General features: G+C 47.5%; 1 protein-coding gene, 1 long non-coding RNA gene and 1 pseudogene across 5 annotated transcripts in view; all 3 read right to left on the bottom strand.

The window, feature by feature from the left end:
• Positions 1–1,826: 1,826 nt before the first annotated feature.
• On the bottom strand, positions 1,827–2,820 carry LOC110015537. The gene is made up of 2 exons (XR_002873735.1): positions 2,421–2,820; positions 1,827–2,244 (listed from the first exon to the last, which is right to left on the bottom strand). It is a non-coding gene; the product is annotated as an uncharacterized LOC110015537 (long non-coding RNA).
• A 4,783-nt stretch (positions 2,821–7,603) lies between these two features.
• Positions 7,604–10,256, bottom strand: LOC111947808 (annotated as a pseudogene).
• A 455-nt stretch (positions 10,257–10,711) lies between these two features.
• LOC101173789 (multidrug resistance-associated protein 1) overlaps positions 10,712–22,829 on the bottom strand; it is a 35,141-nt gene continuing 23,023 nt past the window's right edge. For 2 of the 4 annotated variants that reach the window (XM_020705549.1, XM_011478655.3), the window contains exons 14-31: positions 22,735–22,822; positions 22,587–22,656; positions 22,377–22,503; positions 21,122–21,298; positions 20,832–20,999; positions 19,699–19,873; positions 19,305–19,365; positions 18,876–18,999; positions 18,601–18,808; positions 18,149–18,459; positions 17,877–18,076; positions 17,674–17,800; positions 15,680–15,781; positions 15,149–15,295; positions 14,926–15,084; positions 14,678–14,844; positions 13,982–14,176; positions 10,712–12,255 (exon numbers count right to left, since the gene is read on the bottom strand). In XM_020705549.1, the coding sequence (XP_020561208.1) occupies positions 12,147–12,255; positions 13,982–14,176; positions 14,678–14,844; positions 14,926–15,084; positions 15,149–15,295; positions 15,680–15,781; positions 17,674–17,800; positions 17,877–18,076; positions 18,149–18,459; positions 18,601–18,808; positions 18,876–18,999; positions 19,305–19,365; positions 19,699–19,873; positions 20,832–20,999; positions 21,122–21,298; positions 22,377–22,503; positions 22,587–22,656; positions 22,735–22,822 (2,715 nt within the window). In that variant the 3' untranslated portion in view covers positions 10,712–12,146. The remainder of the gene's footprint in view (positions 12,256–13,981; positions 14,177–14,677; positions 14,845–14,925; positions 15,085–15,148; positions 15,296–15,679; positions 15,782–17,673; positions 17,801–17,876; positions 18,077–18,148; positions 18,460–18,600; positions 18,809–18,875; positions 19,000–19,304; positions 19,366–19,698; positions 19,874–20,831; positions 21,000–21,121; positions 21,299–22,376; positions 22,504–22,586; positions 22,657–22,734; positions 22,823–22,829) is intronic. The other 2 variants (XM_020705550.1, XM_011478656.3) reach the window with 1 other exon arrangement.

Below are 22,829 nucleotides of genomic sequence, written 5' to 3'. Positions count from 1 at the left end.
TAAATTTTTGGATTATAGATGTTAAAAGAAAATTATTTCCAGGTGGAACCTCAAATTTAGGATGTTCTAAGGTTTGTATTGTATAAAATGGAGCTCGAATTGGAGGTTTCTTAAGCTTATTATTAGTATGCCAAATGGAAGAAAAGTTATGGCCGTTAAACTCATAGTACTTTGATGGAAGCTTCGAATTGATGGATGTTACTTAAGCATGTCATAGTAGGTCATTGGAAGCGTTTGATTGGAAGTTAAATTATCATGTCATCATACAGGTTGGTTCATGGCGTTTCAAATTACAGTTCCTAACAGCACCTTGTGGACATGGGCTCCACGTTCAATTTTCTTGGCTCTTTTCTCTTCTATCTAGATAGCATGTTCCCTTTGTGGTGCTGTCCTCGGAAAGGGAGGGGCCCAACGGTCAATGGTGCCGGGTCACACATAGCAGTCATACTTGTAAACATGAATATAAAATGCCACTGAAAACACACCTCTTATTACACACCGATTATACATTTACATTCTCTTCTTGATGATCTTTGGTGTTGGTGAGTTAATAGCCAAAAGTTTTATGGAAATCTTATCTCATGGAATTACAGAGCCTTATGCCAAACAAAGAATGTGAAAATAAATATTTTGCTGCATAAGTCGTCTGACTGAAATGCATTTGTAGTTCACTCTGTTAATACAAAATGATTGAGATACTTGCTGTCACATTTGTTCGATTATCAGAGTTATTTAGACCGGAAGTCCGAATCTGTTAAGATCTAACTTTACCAAGTTCTGAGTGCCGCACTCTGACTGATTGAACCCCCCCCCCCCCTCCCTTTTTCCTTTATCGGACACAGATCCGTTGAAATAAATGTTCGCCAAGGAACATGTCAAAAGTCTGAAGCGCAGTTGTAGCACTTTGAGGTTGTAACTCTAAATGAACACATGCAAACGGGAATTTGTGATTTTGACAAGATTTTCTTTTTATTTTTTTTTTATTTTTTTTAACACAGACGCAGATTTGTTTTCACATCAAATCTACCAGGTCGGCCATTTTGACACATCTTTACCTTCATATTAAAAAAAAAAAAAAAAAAAAAAAAAAAAATCCAGCAGAGACCGTTCATAATCAGATTTATTAAAAACATTCATTGGTCTGGGTCTGATGAAAAACATCACACTGAAGTGCACAAAACCTTCCAGCAAATATGCCGCTGTGTTCGCATCAGGCCGCTGATGTTTGGTGAACAGCAGACGGCAGCTTCCAGCCGGAACCAAAGCCCAGAGGTTCTGGTTCTTCCAGCAGGACCAGCACCAGCAGATCTTAGAGTCCAGTCACAGCAACTGGACTATAACCCGTGTGCTATCTTAGATGACCCCCCCCCCCCTTCCATTGACGTGTTCTCCCTACCATGACAAAGGTGGAAAGATTTCATGTAATCCATGGACACCAATGAAGATCACAAATCATTGAAGAAAAAAGGTTCAGAGCTCTGTCTAGTGCAGGGGCCTCAAACTCGCGGCCTATCTGCGGCCCCCAAGATGACATTTTGCGGCCCTCGCCTTAACATGAAAGTTTAATGTTAATGCAGCCCGCCAGCCTGCATGAATGACACCTTTTCAATTTTGTGCGCGGAGCTGACCAACCAACCACTCTTGGGGACTCTTGGGGGTGGGACATTGACCGGGCTTGAAAGCAGGAGAACATTTAAGGCAGGAAACCTGACCGCCCCTCCCCAGACCACATTAAGGAGTTTCTTACTTTACTTTTTAGAACGCATCTAAATACGTGTGACCAAATGCCCCCTTACTTGCACCCCAAATGGAGACTGGATTTGATAGTGGTTAAAAATATACAATTTATTAAAAACTTGACACAATTTCCATAAAAAAGGTTAAAATAAACTCAGACAGTTGGACCGCACTCCAACACTGCATGAGGGCGGCTGCCTCCAGGATCGCCTCAGCCCCACTGTACCGGTGGGTAGCCCCAAACACCACCAAGGGAGATCTGATCCAAACCCTCACCAGGAGTACCTGCTCAGGGCCCAAATGCACACAAAAACACACTACAACCCAAACAGTGATTAAAAGAAAATACAAAACAGAAGAGGTGCACCTGAGCAGGTCACCACTAATTTATGGGCCGAAAACAGGGGGGGGGTCCCCCTTACACAATACTATATATGGCACCCACCAGCTACCATAAGGATAAAAGGAGAAGGCAGCCACCTTCAGCCAGGTCCAACCACCAAGATACTAAAATGAGCACAAAACAGTTTAAAAATGGATAAAAGCAAGGGTGTCAAGGTTGGTTAAAACTTTAAAAACAATGACTAAAAACACTACAAGCAAAACAGCAGTGGCAATGGAAAAAGAAAAATAAGTTAGTTCTCCCCTGGGACAAACACATGTTTTACAAACCCTAGTGTTACCTCTCATGCCCCAGGCTCAGAACTCATGCCACCACCTGTTAATATAAATAGAATTTAAAATGTTGCAAACTCAAATGCTTAAAAACTTTAGTAAAAGGACTCAAATGATTAAAAGCTTCAGTAAAAAAGGTCCACATGTCAAGCTCACCCACCAAGGCCAAACCAGGAAACCAGCATCTAGATGGAACTCCCACAGCTGCTATTTATCAGCCTTGTGAGCCAATCACAGCTCAGCAGACAGGTGCTGGCCATGAATATTTACCTATGGAACACCATGAGGGACAAACTACGACCCACAGCCCTGTCTGCCACACATGCAGTCAGTGCTGAACTTTTCTCTGGGTCGCACAGACCCGGAGGAGGGCTGAGGTTACGGTTACGCCGGTTAGGCACGCTGCGCAGACTCACCCCGTCACAAATCAGGTGATCAGCACAGTGTTTCGTCCACCTGAATGATCTCAAACACGCTTATTGTCCATCTTGGCTGCACATATTTGGTGTCGCCAACATGAATTTCCATCAGTTTTTTTATAAAAACATAGGAGTGGGAGACCGGCTGCTCTACAATAACTTGTGACCGGGGTTTAAATGTGCAAAAAGTCATAAGAAAGAAAATCCAAAAGTGGTTTCTGAATTTTGTATCTCCTTTACTGATTTGTGTTTTAAAAATTAAACTTCAAATTCAACACAGATTCAAAATTGGGAGCACATCCTCTGACTTCTCCACCTTAAATTTCAAGAAGTTCAAGTCCAGTCCAGATTTACTGTCAATCATCTTCATCCACACTGATGGTCTCAGCTGTTTGGGAGGAAGTGCTGCCAAGTGTCCAGCAGTGAGAAGAAGACAAGAGAAGCCGTGTTCAGAAGAACCATTGATGGAGCTTAAAGAACTGTAGAATTGGAGTCTGCTTTAGTGTTTAATAGTTATAATTCAACAGTGTTAACTGAACTGTGTTAATAGGGATGTTTGAATTAGAAAACAGCAGATATAGAAGACTGAATGAACAGAAATGTGTCACTGATTTGTTTACTTATTGATTTTTTTTATTTACGTATTTTATTTGAATGAGAGTTTTATGAGTATATTTTGTACAGACAACAGTTAATAATAGTGTATAGTTTCAGTCAGACAACTCTTCCAGTAAGAAATATTTATTTGACATACCGGTACTTAATTTCCACATTCTTTTTCTTTTTTTTAATTCTCTTTTTATTCAGATTTTCATACAAAAATAACATAATAACACATTTGCTTTTTTAAGTGTAATACAACAATCCAACAACAACAGAAACAACAACAACAACAACAACAACAACAACAACAACAACAAAAAAAAGAGAAAAAAGAAAGAAAAAATAAAATATTATAATAAACATTAAGTGGAAGACATCACATTTAACAATCGGTATGAAGCTCAGTTATTATTCTTTCATAATCTCAAAAAGGTCTATGAATGGTTGCCAGGTTTTGTAAAATTCTTCTTGCTTTCCTTTAAGTGTAAATCTGATATTTTCTAGTCGCAAATGTTTCATAATAACATCCGCTTCGGCTGCGGGGTCTGGCTTGGCTTGGGGGGGTGGTCCCTTTGCCTGTGCTGGGGGGGGTTGGCGGGGGGCCCTGCTCGGGGGGGCCCAGCGGCGCCGGATGGGCTGCCCATCTGCACCCGGGGCTGGGATCGGCCCTTCCCTGGCTCTGGGACGGGACGGGACAACCCACTCGGGGCCCCCGGTCGCTCTGGGTGTCATCCGCTTCGGCTGCGGGGTCTGGGGTGGGGTGGGGTGGGGGGCTTGTCGGCCCTGTCCTGTGGGGGGCGTTCTGGGGGGGAGGGGGGGCCCATTATTGGTACGGGTCGGGGGGGCTAACGGGTCGGGGTCTCCGCTGAGGCAATCAGTGGTTGCCTCGGCCGGTTGGCCTCCTCGGTCCCGTCAAGGCCTGACCAGAGATCCTCTAGGGCCGGCGTCTGGGGGTGGGGGCCTGGGCTTGCTCCGGGGGGGGCGATGCTTTCTGGCTCCTCTCTCTCTGTGTGGGGTGGGTGGTGCCGGGCCTGGGGTGTCGGCGCCTCCGGGGGTGGGGCCCCTGGGCTGGGTGGCCCTGGCCCCTTTGCTGGGGGGGGGGGGGGGCTGGGGGACAGCTGTTTGACCACCGGGGGACAGTCTACCAGCTGTCCCCAACTTACCCCCTTCCTCATATAACCTCATATTAGGGTGAGGGGGTGGGGGGTCTAGCCTGCGATGCACCTTGGGGGGGGGCTACTTGGCAGTGGCCCCCCTCCTATGGTTGCCGTATGGAGTGGGCCCCCCCTCTTTCGGTTTTATTTGCACCTTAGACATGTAGGGTCCTTGGTAGGGGGGGTGCTTGGACATCACTGCAAGCAAGCAGCAGATGTCCTCTTAGCGCTCTACCCGCCAATTTTAACCGCACCTTAGACATTTAGGGCCCCTTGGTGGGGAGGGTGAGGGGACATCACTGTGAGTAATCAGGAGATGTCCCCTTAGTGCCCTACTCGCCAATTTTAACTGCACCCCCCTTAGTACACAAACCCCTCCCCCTTCAATATATACATTCCAACATAAACACACACACATGCACACACACACCCTCTCAAACACACATACACGCACACACATTTTGCAAGGAAGGTGGGACCTGGGTCCATCTGTCCCCTACCCCTTCCCTGGTGGGGGGTGCGGGCCCCTTGGCGATGGCGGCCATGTCCCTTGGGTGCCTGCTCCCTGGGCCCGGCGGCTCTCTCTCCGCACGGTGGGGGGGTTCATATTACACCTGAGCCGGGGGTGTTCGTGTCCCTGGGGGGTGGGTCCTGGTCCTTGCCCCTGAGCGCTGGGCCCCGCCAAACTTCCAACATGGCCGAGCCTGGTCGGGCCATATTTATAACACCCCTTGTGGGCCACCCTTTTTTCCCTGGGGTTCCCCCCTCCTGGGCGGGGGCAGCGGGCCCCTGCCTTGCTCCTCCCTGGACCAACCTTGGGCCGGGTGGGTGGTTGCCTGGGGTGCGGAGCGGGTCTCCCTTGGGGGGTCCTGGCTCGTACTTGGGGTTGGGGCGGGGGGATGCCCGGAACTCCTGGGTGGTGGTGGGGTGCTCGTCTGGTGCTGTGGGCGTCTTTCTCCGGTGGGGCCCTGCGTTGGGCTCTTCCGGCGCGGCGGGGGGCTGCTTTCCTGGCTGGGCTGGGGCGGCGCTATCTTTCCCTCCGCGCCTCCCTGCTCTCTGGCTCTGGGGGCCTCGCGGCGGTCCTGCTGGCCCTGGCCTGGGTGGCGGTCTTGGTCACCCGGGGGGCGGTTGTTCCCTGCCTGTTCCCGTGTGGCGTTGGGGGAATTCCGGCTGCCGCTGCTGCTGCGGCGGGGGTCTGGGTGTGGGGGTGGCTGGGCGCTCCTCCTCCTTCTTTTCACATTCCACCATCCATTTTAGAAGAACATAAACACTCACCTGAGCACAGGTGTTAGCTCACCTTTGCACTAATAGTTTGCATGATTGAATGAATGAAAGATTTCACACTAGTTGGTTTAAAGGCATAGGTATGCGTTCGTGAACACTATCTGTTTTGTGTACATGTTGACATGTGGACATTTTTTGCAGCTAGCAGGTGTGTTGATAGTATTTGAGTGTGTGTGGACAGGCCCCGCCCTTTTTGTACTACATTTGAACCGTACCGTAATGATAAACAACCAGTAAACCTGTCTGCTCTATGCTGCTTCATGGTCTTACCCCCCCCCCCCTCACTATCACCCCCCCCCCCCCCCCCCCCCTGACATCCCTCCCTCTTCTTCCCTTCTTTCCTTTTCCGTCCGGTCCAACACCAAATCATGGTTGAAATGAATAAAGTTTGGCCTCAATTACAAAAGGGGTTTATTCAGTCATACCTTTAGTTTGTCTGAAGATTAATAACCCCTCTTGTTAAAGTAAAATATGTCCAACACAAGAGGCCCTCAGCTCTCATCTGCCTGCCTAGCTGTTGGACAGGACAAGTAAAAAAAAAAAAAAAAAAGACTGCTAAGATCTTCTTTAGCTTTGGAGTTAATTGGAAATAAAATGCTTTTAGATAGGTTTAATTTATAACCTGATATTCGTCCAAAGTTTTCCAAAATAGTCATACTAATGGGGATTGATTTTATAGGGTCAGAAACGTACAATAGAAGATCATCTGCATAAAGGGATACTTTGTGTTCTGTGTTTCCTCTATTAATCCCAGCGTATTCTTTTAATGAGCGTAGTAGAATGGCTAAAGGTTCGATGGCTAGCGCAAATAGCAGAGGTGAGAGAGGGCACCCTTGCCTTGTCGAACGGTTCAAAGCAAAGTATTCAGAATGAGTATTGTTTGTTTGTACTGAGGCTGTAGGTTGAGCATATAGAAGTTTAACCAAGGAAATAAATTTAAAACCAAATCCAAACATTGAAAGGGTCAAAAAAAGGTAATCCCACTCAACCCTGTCAAATGCTTTTTCTGCATCTAAAGAGAGTAGAATTTCTGAATTTAAATTGTTTTTATCTTGTGTATGGATGATATTTAAGATTCTTCTTATGTTAAAAAATAGTTGTCTATCTTTGATGAACCCTGTTTGGTCCTGGGATATTATTGTTGGTAGAACTTTTTCTAACCGTGTGGCTAGAATTTTTGCCAATATCTTGTTATCTACGTTGATTAAACTAATCGGCCTATATGATGCTGGATTCAATGGGTCTTTTTCAGTTTTATGGATTACAGAGATGTTTGCTTGATAAAAAGTTGGGGGTAATATTTCTTTCTCTATTACGTGTCAAGTTTTTAATTCGTTATACACTTCTAGAAGTATTGGTGAGATCTGATCTTTAAAGGCTTTGTAAAATTCTGATGTGTAGCCATCTGGGCCGGGAGCTTTAGGGTTTTGCATATTATTTATTGCTTGTTCTATTTCTTGTTCAGTTATAGGTTTTTCAAGTTGTTCTATATATTCTCGTTTTATTGTGTATTATTATAAACTTAAATAAAAGTTAACTTTTTCCTATCAATCCGGAGGCCATGGCCTACCCCCCCCCCCCCCCCCCAACTTACCTTTTAAAATCTCTCCATCTGTCATTAAGTATTTAGGCATTCAAGTGACTAAGGAATTTTCTAAACTTTTCAAAACCAACTTTATCCCATTACTGGATCAAATTAATTGTGACTTACAGCGCTGGTTTATGCTGCCGTTATCTCTTGCAAGCAGAATAAGCTTCATTAAAATGATTGTGCTGCCTAAATTTCTTTATTTTTTTCAATGCCTACCAGCATTTATTCCAAATCAATTCTTCAGGTGCCTTCACAATTCTATTTCCCCATTTCTATGGGAAAAAAGGGTATGAGAAAAAACATATTACAGAAAAGCAAAGATAATGGTGGCCTCTCCCTACCAAACTTTTTATTTTCTTATTAGGCTGAAAATATCCGAACAATATTATTTTGGTGTCATAGTCATATTGTTGACTATACAGTGATCCCTTGCTATATCACGGTTTACTTTTCACGGTTTCGCTACTTCACGGATTTGGATTGTGCATTGTGTTCTGCATTCTGATTGGCTAAAAAGTCACTCAGCGAGTAGCTCAAGAATGGGACCCTTTGATGAGCCGTTCATAACAGTTCTCCAACATAATCGATGGTGGCATGTCGGTGTATAAGGATCTTTAGCAAAGAAGAAAAAAGAGCGACAACAACTGCCTATCACTATGTTCCTCTCCCGAACAAACACACCTGCAGCTGCACCGCGGGCTTCAAAAGGAAAAAACGCTGCAGAGCAGAGTCAGGATGCAGCGGCTCAGTATGAAGAGCAGTGAAAAGACCGGAGTCACTATCTGTCCCACTGTACTTTTTTTTTTTTTCATAATCATTTTAAATTTTCCTCCGTTTAATCCACTCGGGTCGCGGTGGGCGGGGCTAATCTCCGCAATTTAAAGCCTTCTGTTCTTATCGATGATTGAAATTATTATTTGACAGCACACTACAGAAGTTATTTGTTGAAAAAACGTTTCTAAAGTACTTTTATTTGTTAAAAAAACAATTGATTTAGCCTGTTAAATGGTTTGTTCTTTCTTTTCAATGTATAATAGTGAATTTCATTGTATAATAATTGTAAAAAAATAAAGGTTTCTACTTCACGGGTTTTGCTTATCACGGGTTCTATTTGGAACGTAACCCCCGCGATAATCAAGGGATCACTGTATTGACATATTGGTGTCATTGTCATATTGATCTTGACCCAAGTGTCGTCCACATATCTGAACCAGTGGCTTGGAGTAGTACCTGGGAAAGAGTCCAGGGCTCTTCTCTCGACTTCTTCCATGTACAAATTGGCCACAATGGGTGATATTGGAGAGCCCATAGCACAGCCGTGCCTCTGCCTGTAGAAGTTTCCCCTGAATCGGAAATATGTGGAGTTGAGGCACACTTCCAACAGTTCGCAGATGTGGTCTGGTGTCAGATTTGTACTGTCTTGTAGCTGAGAATCCTGCAGTAATCTCTTCCTCACTGAAATCACTGCCTCCGTGGTGGGAATGCAGGTGAAGAGGGAAGTTACTTCGTAAGACACAATCGTCTCGTCAGAATCCAGCTGAAGATGTTTGACTTTGTTTGCAAAATCTTGTGAATTCCTAACATGATGCTCTGTGTTGCCGACTAGAGGGGCCAAAATAGTAGCCAGGTGTTTAGCCATGTTGTAAGTTATTGAGTCAATGATGCTGACAATGGGTCTCAGTGGTATTCCTTCCTTGTGGATTTTTGGGAGGCCATAAATGCATGGAGTGGTATTACCCAGGTACAGTCTGTAATAAAGAGGCTTGTCGATGACTTGATCTCTCTCCAGTCTTTGTAGGCAGTCTATAACCTTTTTCTTATAGCCGCTGGTTGGGTCTCTTCTCAGTGCTTCATATGTGGTGGTGTCACTGAGTAGGTTGGTAACTTTGGCTTCATAGTCCGCCGCATTCAGGATCACAGTACATCTCCCCTTATCCGCTGGTAAAATGTTGATACTGTGGTCCTTCTCCAGGGCTGTCAAGGCCTTTCTTTCATCTGAGGAAAGATTGGACGGTGGTGGTAAGGCACTGGACAGTGCCGCCGAAATTTTGAGTCATAATTCTTCAGCTTGAGATCCAGTCAGATTGTTCCTCTTTATGGCCGTTTCTGTAGCTGTGATGAGGTCTACCACGGGGATATGACTTGGTGTAACCGAGAAATTCAGCCCCTTGGATAATACCTCTTTCTCTGTTTGGGTCAGCTCACGGTCGGAAATATTCTTAATCCACCTCTCTCTATCAACCCGTGCCTTGGTGTGGTTTCCTCTATTCTCCCTGTTGAGCCTGTCCTTAAGGATCTGTTGTTGGTTAGTGAGAATCTGAAATTTCTTGATTTGCCGTTGCTTGCTTTTGTGGTGTTGTGCCAGTTGTGCTGTCCGGGTGAAACCGACAATCTTCTCAAGAACTTCTTCAGTAACGGTTGCGGCCAAGTTGTCCTGTAGATTCTTCATTTTACCTTCCAGGTTGTTGATGATGAAATACGTCTGTCTGATTCTGTCCTTTAAAAGTTGGGTTCTGGCTCTGTGCATGATGTTCTCAGCTCTGTGTCCTTTAACCTCTTTGCCTATCTGTAGGCTTTTGGGAATCACGTTGCTTTGTCTGCATCTCATGTTGAACCTGACGTGGTTCTTGTGGTCCGCCAATTTCCTAGCTGTCTTCTCCAATTCACGTACCAGCTGGAGGGTATCCTTCCCAAAGTTAGAAGAAACATGTCTATGAAGACTCTCATTCATCCAGGTTGGTTCCATTGTAGTAGGTTTGGGGGATGTCATCTGGACTTGGTTATTAAAGTTAGAAGACGTTTCACCTCTTATCCAAGAGGCTTTGTCAATTCTGATTTAGCTGGTCTAAGAGCTGGTATATATATGCGTCCATGGGGGAGGAGTCAGACCTGAAACTGGAGGTATTGTCCACTTAGCACTTAGCCTACATGGTTTCGGGTCGTTAATAGTCCTTTGTCCTCGGCTGGGGGTTGGGTTAAAGATTTGTCTGCGAGCCCTGCAAATCTTACATTATGTTTTTGACATGTCTGTCGCTTTCTGACTTCTGGGACTCTGTATTTGACTCTTTATCCTGTCTGTAACGTCAAAGTACACCGATCCCCAATGTCAGCCCTTTTTGGTATACCTCCGGACAATCATTCTCTCCCTCCTTGGTTAGAGGACCTTATTGCCTTTCTGACACTACTTGCCTGTCGGACTATCCTGATGCACTGGAAGGATCTTCGCCCACCCACTCACTCACAGTGGATAAAACAGTCACTTTCTTTTATTAAGCTGTAAAAAAAAATCAGACATTCTCTTAATGGTACTGGATGTAAATTCTGTGAAATGTGGTCACCTTTCTTAGAGCATGTCATTTCCTTGACCTTAGAACTGACCCAGTGAACTTTCAAATACATTAACAGGTATGAGGTGTTGAGTGTCTCTGCTGTTCATAGATTGGTAGCACAGTATACTGTTTGTATGATTTTATTCATTCATTTGTGTACTTTTTTATTCTCTTTTCTTTCTTTGTAATTGTGGTTTTGAATTGTTTTTTTTTCCTATTTTGAAAAATGAATAAATAAATCATACATAAAAAAAAGAAATTTAGATTTACTGACTTTATTTTTGGTAAAGTTAGAACCTTTCTTACTTTTATAACTTCATTCTTTTAAAATTACAACTATTTTCAAATACTTTTTTTAATCTTATTTTTCCCTCATAATTTTACAACTTAATTCTCATTAAGTTAAGACTTTTAGCAAATCATTGTATTACCGGTACTTTATTTTGATGAATTTATTTTCCTATCTATTCATTCTATGGCGGCGCTAATTCTCTGTCCTATCTGATGTCATCATGCGGTCTACTTTAGGAGTTCAGCTTTTATTTCTAAAACACTTTTCACTCCAATAAAAGTCAGAGACCTACTTTGTCCAGAGAACCAAAGTCTTTAAACGTGTTTTTAACCCTTTGAGAGCTGCAAACAATTCAAAGAAATACAAACTTGAAGAAGATGACTCCGTACCGACAGTTCTAATGTTCAAACATCAGTTTCCTGCTGCATTTTCTAAAAATTAAAGCTTTGATAATAAAACCTGAACACGGCTGTTTCCTAAAAGCGGTTTTCACTCTGAAAGCCTTCAACGCTCAACTTAAAGCTACGGAGAACCAACACAGAATAAATAAGGAGTGCTGCACGGCCAGTGAAATGTGTCTGACACATTTCACCAGAGGTTTGTGCGTTTGTGGTTTGGTTGTGTGATTGTTGGTGTTGGAGGCACCATTCCTGTAGGTATACATTCAAAAACGGGTCTGGAACCGAGCTCCGTCTGCAGACCATCCAAAGTTCCTCTGGGAGAACGTCTCACTGCATGAAATGAAGCCAGAGAAAGTCTGTCCAGAAGTCTTCATCACTCAGAAAGTGAAGAGTTTCCAAATCAAATCCGGATGAAGCAAACCACCTTCATCTTTTCAAAGGAACCAAAAGTGGAAACGGGACGCCAGCAACCGTCCCAGACGCACATGAAGGCAGTATTTGGCATGAAGACCCTCGAGTCTCAGCGACCCCCCCCCCCCATGGTCATTTCACTAAGAACTGTGGTTACAGCAGGAGGCCCAACCCCGGATCCTCAACAACCCCCCCCCTGTCAACCACCGAGTCGGACGGCTGCTTGAACAGGCGACTTCCCCCCCGTGCCTCAGATGAGCCCAGAGTCCTTCGCCATCCGGTAGAAGGCCCCCTTCTGAGCGATGAGGTTGGAGGGAGAGTCGAACTCTGCCATCTGTCCTTTGTCCAACACCAGAACCCTGCAGGACACAAAGCAGCCGAGTTCAGTTCAACCGGACCAGAGGAGAAGAACCGGACCAGAGGAGAAGAACCGCCGGCAGAAGCCTGATGGGCTTCAGGACAGACCAAGAACATCAGAAAACCGGAGCTTTTAGGAAATATGTGATCTGTCTCAGTATGAGAAGAGACTAGCTAAACCTGTGTGATAAATGATTATCTTAAATGTTTACAGCAGTGGTGGGCCGTCAGGGCCTAAAAAATATCTGAATCATGTTTTAAATATATTTTGTCCATGTACACTCATGAAATCATTCTGAATGGTCTGTCCATTCTCTTTCATTGTCTTTATGATGGTTCTGCTGCTTCCAGACAGACTTGTTTTCACATTGGAGCATTTAACCAATCACATTTCAGCTGTCCTCTGTTGCCAGGCAGGGTAAAGGTATTCACTATGAGTTCTACAGGCCTTCTAATGCAAAATCAATATCGGACATTCATTTCCTTCAACCAATCAGATTGTTAGTTGGTGTCAGCAGGGCCTTCTAGCAGGCTTAGGCAGCGTCACAGTATTCAGAGCTTCTGATTGGACAGAAGTTTCAGGAAGTCGCATGCAGCCTTGTCCAGTTTGACACAAAGACGTTTTTGATCCGTCTCCGTTAAAGACAGACTGACTGTGATGTCTCCATGTAGGATTTAGCGGGAAAATCTCCCACTGATCTCCTTGACTTCCTTCATCAGAAACATCTGAGTGAATCATGAAGCAGCCGAACAGACTTGTGTGTTTGGACGGACCGTCCCTGTGTCCACGCCGTCTGTCCAGTGGACATTTTTACCCAGAAACACAACTGGACAGACTGGGCTCTCAGCACTGGCCTTGATGGAATAGAAAAGGACTCTGGATGGAACTGAAGACCATAACCTACATGACATGGATTGTTTTTGAGAGAGAGAAGAGGATGGATTTAGTCTTCCAGCAATCCCATTTGTTGATCAGTGAAATGATGAATAATATTCCAAATGTATTTGCTGGATGTAGTTGCAGAATGAGATTTTTATTTAGTGTTTTCTTTATTCCGTTTATTTAGAGGCATTTATTGTGGCTGAAGGAATTTTCAATCTGCAATGCAAAGCTGGTTCTGCATCGTAAAACGGTTCATGAGGGATTCAGACGCAGCACTACTGAAGGCCCAGGTGTGTAACGGTCCGCCACTGGTTCACATACATCCTAAAAACATTCTCACGGCAGCCAAAATATTTAAAATCCCACTTCCATCTTCTGATCCGTTTCCAAACTTTTCCAGTGGTCTTTTAATGACGACAGTGCTGTTTTTAGCCAACAACCTGTGTCATAGTTTCTGCAGAGCGGCAGGAGTTCATTAGAAATTCACCTCTGAGTTGTGGGCGGGACCGTTGCCGGGAGCAACCCCAGTTTGCTCATAGCTTAGAGCTTGTAGCCCCGCCCAGCGTCTTTGTTGACTTTTATTTAAATAAAACGGTTGCAGTTAAACAGAAAATGACATGTTGATCGTTTTCTGTTCAAAGGTCACATTGTCGTCATCTTGATCACTAATATCGGCTCTGAACCCCCTGAACCCCCTTTGGACTGAACTAGAACCGAGTCAGAACCATCTCCATATTGCAGTTCTGCTGCATAAACAGAACATCAGCTGACGTGCTGATGAAGAGTCGCATCCTACCAGAACATACTGACCCAGTGGTGGAACAGGTAAACGGGTGGAGCGGTACCTGGTGTAGTCCATGATGGTGTTGAGGCGGTGAGCGATCGTCAGCACGGTGCAGCCTTCAAACTGTGAGCGGATGGTGGTCTGAATCAGGTCGTCCGTCTCCATGTCGATGGCGGCCGTGGCCTCGTCCAACACCAGGACCTTGGTCTTCCTCAGCAGAGCTCTGGCCAGGCACAGCAGCTGCCGCTGGCCCAGGCTGAGGACAGACAGCAGGGCGTCAACACAAGGAGACCGGATTCTGGTCTGCTTCACAGTTTTAGGACAGAGGAGCTCGTCTGCAGTCCAGGACGTATCACCGATGGACCAATCAGATTTTTGACGCATTTTTCTATCAAGGTTTGAACTTTGAGAGAAAAGTCTGCAAATGTTCATGTCTGTCTGAGCACTGTGGATAAACTGTGTAATTCTCAACCGACCAAAAATTCTGAACAGCTAAAAACTGAATTCATGTAAAGACCCGGCGGTCAAAACCTTTGATGGACATCTGAACACATCGCTGAACGCCACAATCACTCATGAATGCCGTTTATCACGTCACGAATGTGATGCGGCTGCTTCACGCCGCCACAAAGCAGCTCGTCCTCTCGGCTTCCTGCTCTGACCCCCCACCCTGCTGGACTGATCGGTGTTCTGGAGGCGGATTCACGCCGGTACCCCCTCCGTTCCCGGACACACGGTTTCCCGTCTGCGGCGGTACCTGAGGTTCTCTCCGCCTTCGCTGCACTCGTGGCCCAGTTTGTCGGGCAGGCCGGACACGAAGCTCTTGAGATGGGAGAACTCCAGAGCCTTCCAGATGTCTTCATCGGAGTAAGAGTCAAACGGGTCCAGGTTCATCCTCAGAGTCCCCGAAAACAAGACGGGGTCCTGGGGGGAGGACAGCAAAGGGAGGGGTTTTGAAACATGGAGGCGGAGCTTCAGTCGCTTCGGTTGCGCCCCGTGGCAGACCTGTGGTATGATGGTGATCCTGGAGCGCAGCTCATGCAGGCCCAGCTTGGCGATGTCCACGCCGTCGATGAAGATGTTGCCTTCAGCCGGCTCGATGATCCGGAACAGTCCCAGCGTCAGGGACGACTTCCCTGCTCCGGTGCGTCCCACGATCCCCACCTGACAGGAAGACGGTCACACAGGGCTGGACGCCCCCCCCCACCGTGCACACACACACACACACCTTCTCTCCTCCGCTGATGTCCACGTTGATGTTGCGGATGGCCAGGTCCAGGTCGCTACGGTAACGAAGGCCGAAGTTTGTGATGCGTATGCAGCCTTCCGTCGGCCAATCAGGGGGCACGGTGGGGGGCTCGTGCCTCCACTCCGCCTGTGGGTTTGACACGAGTGAGAGGGGCTGATGCTTCAGGGGTCTGCCAGCAGATCCGGAGGAAAACCAGACAAACAGACGGACTCAGCAGCTCTTTAACATTCGTGGATGTTTTTTAGGTCAAACTGCTTCAAACATTTGAGGCTTTCATCCATGCTGGTTCTGTGGATGAGACGGAGCTGCTGGGACGGTTTCAGGAACAGGTGAAACTCGTAAGATGTTCCAATTGGTCCATCTGTAGTTCTGTTTTTAGCAGCAGAATCAGCAGCTGAGTGTCTCCATCTAAAACGTGGCTCTCACGTTTATGCAGGAAATGCAGGACCCCCTCCCCCCAAACCAAGACTGGAGCATCTTAAAAAAAACCTCAACTTAGGGTTTGTGTACCTCTTTCTCTGTGTCGCTGTACTCCTTCACTCTCTCCACTGCGACGATGTTGGTCTCCACGTCAGAGGACATCCTCACCAACCAGGTCAGGGAGGCGGTCAGCTGCACAGATCAGACAGAAGACACAAACTTCTCAGGGTTCATTCACAGACGGCAACATGAAAACAGCTGCAGCAAAGCCAGCGGTCTGTAACCAACGACAGCACGGCGGTCTGTAACCAATGACAGCACGGCGGTCCGTAACCAATGACAGCACGGCGGTCTGTAACCAACGACAGCAAGGCGGTCTGTAACCAATGACAGCACGGCGGTCTGTAACCAATGACAGCACGGCTGTCTGTAACCAACGACAGCACGGCGGTCTGTAACCAATGACAGCACGGCAGTCTGTAACCAATGACAGCACGGCGGTCTGTAACCAATGACAGCACGGCGGTCTGTAACCAATGACAGCAAGGCGGTCCGTAACCAATGACAGCAAGGCAGTCTGTAACCAATGACAGCACGGCGGTCTGTAACCAATGACAGCACGGCGGTCTGTAACCAACGACAGCACGGCGGTGTGTAACCAATGACAGCACGGCGGTCTGTAACCAATGACAGCAAGGCGGTCCGTAACCAATGACAGCAAGGCAGTCTGTAACCAATGACAGCACGGCGGTCTGTAACCAACGACAGCAAGGCAGTCTGTAACCAATGACAGCACGGCGGTCTGTAACCAATGACAGCACGGCGGTCTGTAACCAACGACAGCACGGCGGTCTGTAACCAATGACAGCACGGCAGTCTGTAACCAATGACAGCACGGCGGTCTGTAACCAATGACAGCACGGCGGTCTGTAACCAACGACAGCAACGCGGTCTGTAACCAATGACAGCACGGCGGTCTGTAACCAACGACAGCACGGCGGTCTGTAACCAACGACAGCACGGCGGTCTGTAACCAACGACAGCACGGCGGTCCGTAACCAACGACAGCAAGGCGGTCTGTAACCAATGACAGCACGGCGGTCTGTAACCAATGACAGCACGGCGGTCTGTAACCAACGACAGCACGGCGGTGTGTAACCAACGACAGCACGGCGGTCTGTAACCAATGACAGCAAGGCGGTCCGTAACCAATGACAGCAAGGCAGTCTGTAACCAATGACAGCACGGCGGTCTGTAACCAACGACAGCAAGGCGGTCTGTAACCAATGACAGCACGGCAGTCTGTAACCAATGACAGCACGGCGGTCTGTAACCAATGACAGCACGGCGGTCTGTAACCAATGACAGCACGGCGGTCTGTAACCAATGACAGCACGGCGGTCTGTAACCAATGACATCACGGCGGTCTGTAACCAATGACAGCACGGCGGTCTGTAACCAATGACAGCACGGCGGTCTGTAACCAACGACAGCACGGCGGTCTGTAACCAATGACAGCACGGCGGTCTGTAACCAATGACAGCACGGCGGTCCGTAACCAATGACAGCACGGCGGTCTGTAACCAACGACAGCAAGGCGGTCTGTAACCAACGACAGCAAGGCGGTCTGTAACCAATGACAGCAAGGCAGTCTGTAACCAATGACCAACATACCGGAGCTGTTAGTTTCAGTCTCTGTTACCCCCCTATGTGGAGGATAGTTATTACTGCAATATCAATCCTATGCATTCATATTCCTACCATTGCATGTTAGGGATATGAATGCTTTAATGTTCTGTCAATATACGAGTACAACAACTGTTGAGACACACACTGCACCCTCTTCTTTGCTGCTCCCTTATGTCATTCCGTGTTGGTTGGGGGGGTTACAACAGGAGGGGACACCAGACGGCGGTTCTGCTTTGTGGCAGACAGTCGAGTTGACCACACAGATCTGCGGCAGTGCCGCTCTCCGCTTGACTCCCAAAGTGGCAGAGAGGCCGTTCACGCAGGTGCTGTGACGCAAGGGGTCCTAACGCAATGTTTGATTTCAGAACCAGTCACCACGGCAACAGGGTGCATACCTGCAGGGCATAGGAGATGGACAGGCCCATGATGCCGGGGCTCAGGCTCTCTCTGGCTAAGACGGCAAACAAAGCAGCAAACGACACGATGCAGTTCCCCACAAACTCCAGCCGGACGGCCAGCCACCTTCAGACAAAAGGAGGAGACGGAGGTCAATTCCCGCCTTAGCTGCAGGGTGTTGGCGAGTGACAAGCAGCACCACCTGTTGGCCACAATGCCGGGGTAGTACGCCTTCTGGTTGTGGTCCACTCTCTGGTCGCTCTCGTGAATGAAGCGCTCCTGCTCTCCGAAGGCCCGGATCACAGACGTGCCCAGCAGCGTCTCGCTGAAGTGGGTGTAGATGGGTGAGCGGCTGACCGACTCCAGACGCTTCAGCTGCCTCGAAGACGCCACATAAAACCTCTGAAAGGGAAACCACACAAAGGTCAGTGGATCCCAGCGCCACGCCCGCAGGCTCGCGCCGCACATACCGACCTGCACGAAGAAGTAGAGCACGCCCAGGAAGGGAATGATTAAAGCAACCATCGGCGTGGCGACCAGGATGATGATGCAGGATCCCACCACGTTGAACAGGGATCCCATGAACATCTTCAGGATCATGGGGATCACCGAGTCGATGGTGTCCATCTCTTTGGCAAAGCGGTTGACAAGGTTACCACTGGGAGTTCGCTCAAAAAAGGACATGGGGGAGCGCAGAACGTCAAACAGCATGGACTGATGGAGGAACCGGGATGCCAGGATGCCCCCGATGGACACGGACAGGGAGTAGCCACAGACCGCAACACCTGCAGAGGGACAGAGGACACACTGTACACAGGTATGCAACCAAAAGGAGGCCAGATCTGGCTCGGAGAACCACATGGGGAGTTCTGGTTAGGAGAACCATATGAAGGGCTCTGAGGAGGCTCACAGAGTTCAGTTCTTACCTTGGGACACACCGAGGGCACCGTACACCCCCAGCCTCATCAGCCTGTTCGGCTGAGTGCCGTTCACCACGGGGTCATCGGTCCACAGGCTCAGCCAGTAGTTGGCAAAGAGCGACAGCAGATTGTGGCTGAGGAAGAACAGCAGGCTGATGATGGACAGAAGCACGCCGATGGCTTTGAGATAGGAGAAGAAGACGGACAGCTTGACCTGAGGATGAGGAGAAAAGCATCAACACCTGGTGTGATCGGGCCGACCTCCTCAGGGATCTACACACCCGTCCAGTGAGGGCTTTGTCAGCATCCGTCGTCTTTCCCGCCTCAGCGTTCTTGGAATTCTTCTGCTCTACGTTCTGCTCGGATACAGAACCTTTGGAGACGTTGCTGGCACTCTGGCTGCTGCTAAGGAACACACACGTGTGTCACAGATGACTACAAACCCATCACAACAACACAACCAGCCGTCAGTGGGACAGCTCAGCCAAGAGCCCATCCTCCCACAATGCATTGCTTTGTATCATTTGAACACAGAAGAAATGACACGTTTACATCATTCCAGCCAAAATGCCTCTGAGGTTCATGTCATGCTGTGTGTGAAATCTTTATTTTACATTTCCAGACTAGTGAACAAGCTGCTCCTAGAAGATGAGGCTGGTTGTGTTCAAATTGAGGAGGATTTTACTGATTTATCTCCAGGATCGACTCACCCGGTAAATCCAGGCCCAACGCCATTCTCCATCGGCTTGGTGGGACTGTTAGGCACCGGCTCTAAACATGAGGACAGAGACTTTTCATGATAAACATAGAGCCAATTCTCAGAGGAAAAATCCAAACCAGTCCATTTTAAATGCATTTTAAGATGAATACAGTGGCAGCAAACAGATGTGGTTGGGTTTGGTCCAAACCCTAAAAGAGGTTTATCCTACTCACACAACAATTGATCACTGTGGTGCCTTCACTGTCCCTCCCAATTGTGGGACATAACGTTATCACCGCGGCAACAGGAAGGCTTTTTTTCTGCACCGTGTTTGTTCAAACATAAAGGATCTGACACATTTTTGTTTTCATAAAAGATATTCGTCTATTGGCCGTGGTTCTTACCGGTTTCCTCACTCTGTTCGTTGGCGGCGTACATCCGCAGGAACTCGGCGAAGGCTCCCTCTTTCTCCTTGAGCTGCTGGTAGGAGCCGACCTCCGTGATCTCCCCGTCCACCATGACCAGGACCAGGTGGGCCTGAGGCAGGTAGCTGAGCCCATGGGTCACCAGGATGCGAGTCTGTGCACGCGCACGCACGCACACACATGCACACACACACACGCACACACACACACATGGAAGAGGAGCTTCGGTTAGTGAATGACTCTACAGAGACAAAGATTCATCGCTCTGACAAGATGTTTGCTCAGAATCATCCTCACAATCCTTCGGCATCTGCGTTTCCATCACACACACACACACAAGAGCAAAACTTTGTTGAACTTTTCACATTTTCACAATGAAATAATAATTAAACCCTAATTATGTAAATAAACATGAACCAATTCATGCAATAAGTCATTCAAAAACACTGTGACTGATCTGACCAATAGTTTTGACAGCAGAGACATTAAACTTTCTGCCACGACTCTAGCGCTCATCATCATCTATCAAAGCAGACGTTTGCGTCTCCTTCAGGCCAGGCGAGCTCCTCACACGTGGGAGGGGCTACGGATGACACCATTGTGGGAAATGGTGGTTTTCAAGAGGAGGTGTGGATCCAACAGTTCCACATGATACAGTCAACTTTTGATGAGCTGTGTGACATTGTGGGACCTCTGGTGGCGCCCGCTGTGCAGCGCCAAGGGCCGCCAGTTACTACCGAGAAGAGCATCGCCATCCGGCTGTTGGTCACGTGACTCATTTAATCGGAAGTTTTTCCGTTAATGTTTTTTGAAAGGTGTCAATTTCGATACGCCTCAAAATCCACCTCCTCCAAGCGCAAAAACGTTTTTCTGTAAATGTGAGTTTTATTTAAATCATCGTGTTTCCATTGGGAGAATTTATGATCACAAATCAAATTTGTGCAAACTGATAGTCAATGGAGATGCAGGTGGAGTCTCCATTTCAGATGCGACAGCAGCAGTGATGCTGTGCAGCAAAAGGAACCAGTTTTTATCTGAGCCAACAGTCTTTCCCTCGGTTTGGGGGCAGCACCGGTTTGAAACACACAGATTAGGGTGGGGATCTCTCCAACCTTGTCCTTCAGCAGCCCCTGGGGGCCGATGACGTGGTCAAAGATGTGCTTCCCCACGTGAGCGTCCACGGCGGACAACGGGTCGTCCAGCAGGTAGACGGAGCGATCGCAGTACACGGCTCTGGCCAGGCTCACCCGCTGCTTCTGGCCCCCAGAAAGATTGACTCCCTGTGAGGGTGGGGGTAGAAGGAGACATCAGAACCTCAGGAGGTAGAGGAGTTGCCCTTTGAGGATCCCGCTCCTCTGAGGAGCTAAAAGCGGCAGCATGCCGGGGGGCGGAGCCTCTCTACCTTTTCTCCAATCTCAGTCTCGTCTCCAGCAGGAAGGATTTCCAGGTCCTGATGGAGAGCGCAGGCCTCCACCACGCGGTGGTACCACGCCTCCTTCCTCTTCTGCCCAAAAACGATGTTGTTTTTCAGCGTGGCGTTTAGGATCCAGGCCTGCTGGGGGACGTAGGCCACCGAGCCCTGCAGCAACAGCAAACAGCTAGATTAGATTCTGCATTTTATTTATACAAGTCGGTGAAGAAACGTCTAAATGGAGAAAAACGTAGTGCAATCTGCAGAATAAGCTTCAGAGAAGAGCTGCAGGTTAAATCCGTTTGGGTTTCTGACAACTTTTAGAACAAAACTACAACAAAACAAAAAAAAAGGAGCAGCGCTGAAGTCCAGCTGTGGGACTCTTGTGTCTGTGACAGACGCCTCACGGGATGAAAGGATTTGCAGAGTAAAGGTGTCTGATAATTCATTATTTTACACATTTAACCCTTTCATGCTGACGACTTCTAAATAACACACTGCCTTTGAACTGCCATAAATCTTTGACTGTTCACATCAATCAGCTGATTCTGACGCAGGAAAAAGCTGCTTTTCATGTCACCTTTGCACCGACATGCAACACTTTACCAACTAAAAGCCGCTTTTCTCTGACAGGATTGGCTGGTTGACGTTGATTGCGTAGACACTTTGTAAATAAAGTGTTGCATTTCAGCGTAAGGCTGCTTCTCTCTGCTTCAGTTTATTAGAATTACATAAATTATATAAACGGTTGAAGAGTTAGTCGAATGAACGTCAACACTGGAGCTAAAGCTCTGCTGTTAAAGCCGTGTCTCACAGCCACGACCAACATTTTGTGCATTTCCCTCGTATTAAATCTCCGTCTTTTATGATCCATGCCTGATAAACATAATTTATGAGCGTTTCTTGCGACCAACTTTCCTCTGTGTGTGACAACAGCCTTAAAATAGTCCAGTAAAGGCGACACGTAAACGAGCAAAGGTAACCCCGTCAGATTCTAGCCGCTAGCTTAGGCTGCTTCTATCCTCTGCGCCAATAAACATCCTATACTGTAGATGTAAAGCAGAAGATCCTCCTCCCTCCATTCACGCGTTCTCTTTATGGTCACATGGTACGATGGAGGAGCTGGAGACTCAGAGGAACTCAGAGATGCCACCGTTTTCACTGATGCACCAGCTCGTTCAGAAGAGAACCTGTGGGAGAACGTCACACACCAGGAGTTCACGCAGGCGTGTGTTTGCGACATCACCTTCACAGAAACGCTTCCTTCCATCTTGTCCATTTCTCCCAGCAGGGCGGAAAGCAGCGAGGACTTTCCTGAACCCACATGTCCAACCACAGCGACCAGAGAGCCTTCTGGGATACGGACGTTCAGCCTGCAGACATGCAGGTTTGCTGATGATTCACGCTTTTACACCAACGCTCATGATTGGGTCTGTGCATCTTAAATAACTGTAACCTCTTCAGCGTTGGTGACTCCGATCTGGACCAGCTGAAGACGCCGTCCTCGATGGAGATGCTGTATGGAGCTGCAAGCAGAGGAAGTCAGAACCAGACGTGACCTCCGGTGAACGAGGACAAGGGTCAATAAAGCAGAGAGAACGTACAGCCTCCTGCTGCTGGACGCTCCACGCTGTCCTCCTGCAGCTCCTCGTGGGACAGAAAGACCCGGAGACGCTTCAGAGACACGCTGGCCTGCAGG

This window comes from Oryzias latipes, chromosome 8 (genome assembly GCF_002234675.1).
Source record: "Oryzias latipes chromosome 8, ASM223467v1".
Classification (NCBI taxonomy): Eukaryota; Metazoa; Chordata; class Actinopteri; order Beloniformes; family Adrianichthyidae; genus Oryzias; species Oryzias latipes.
This window is presented reverse-complemented; position numbering and strand designations above follow the sequence as displayed.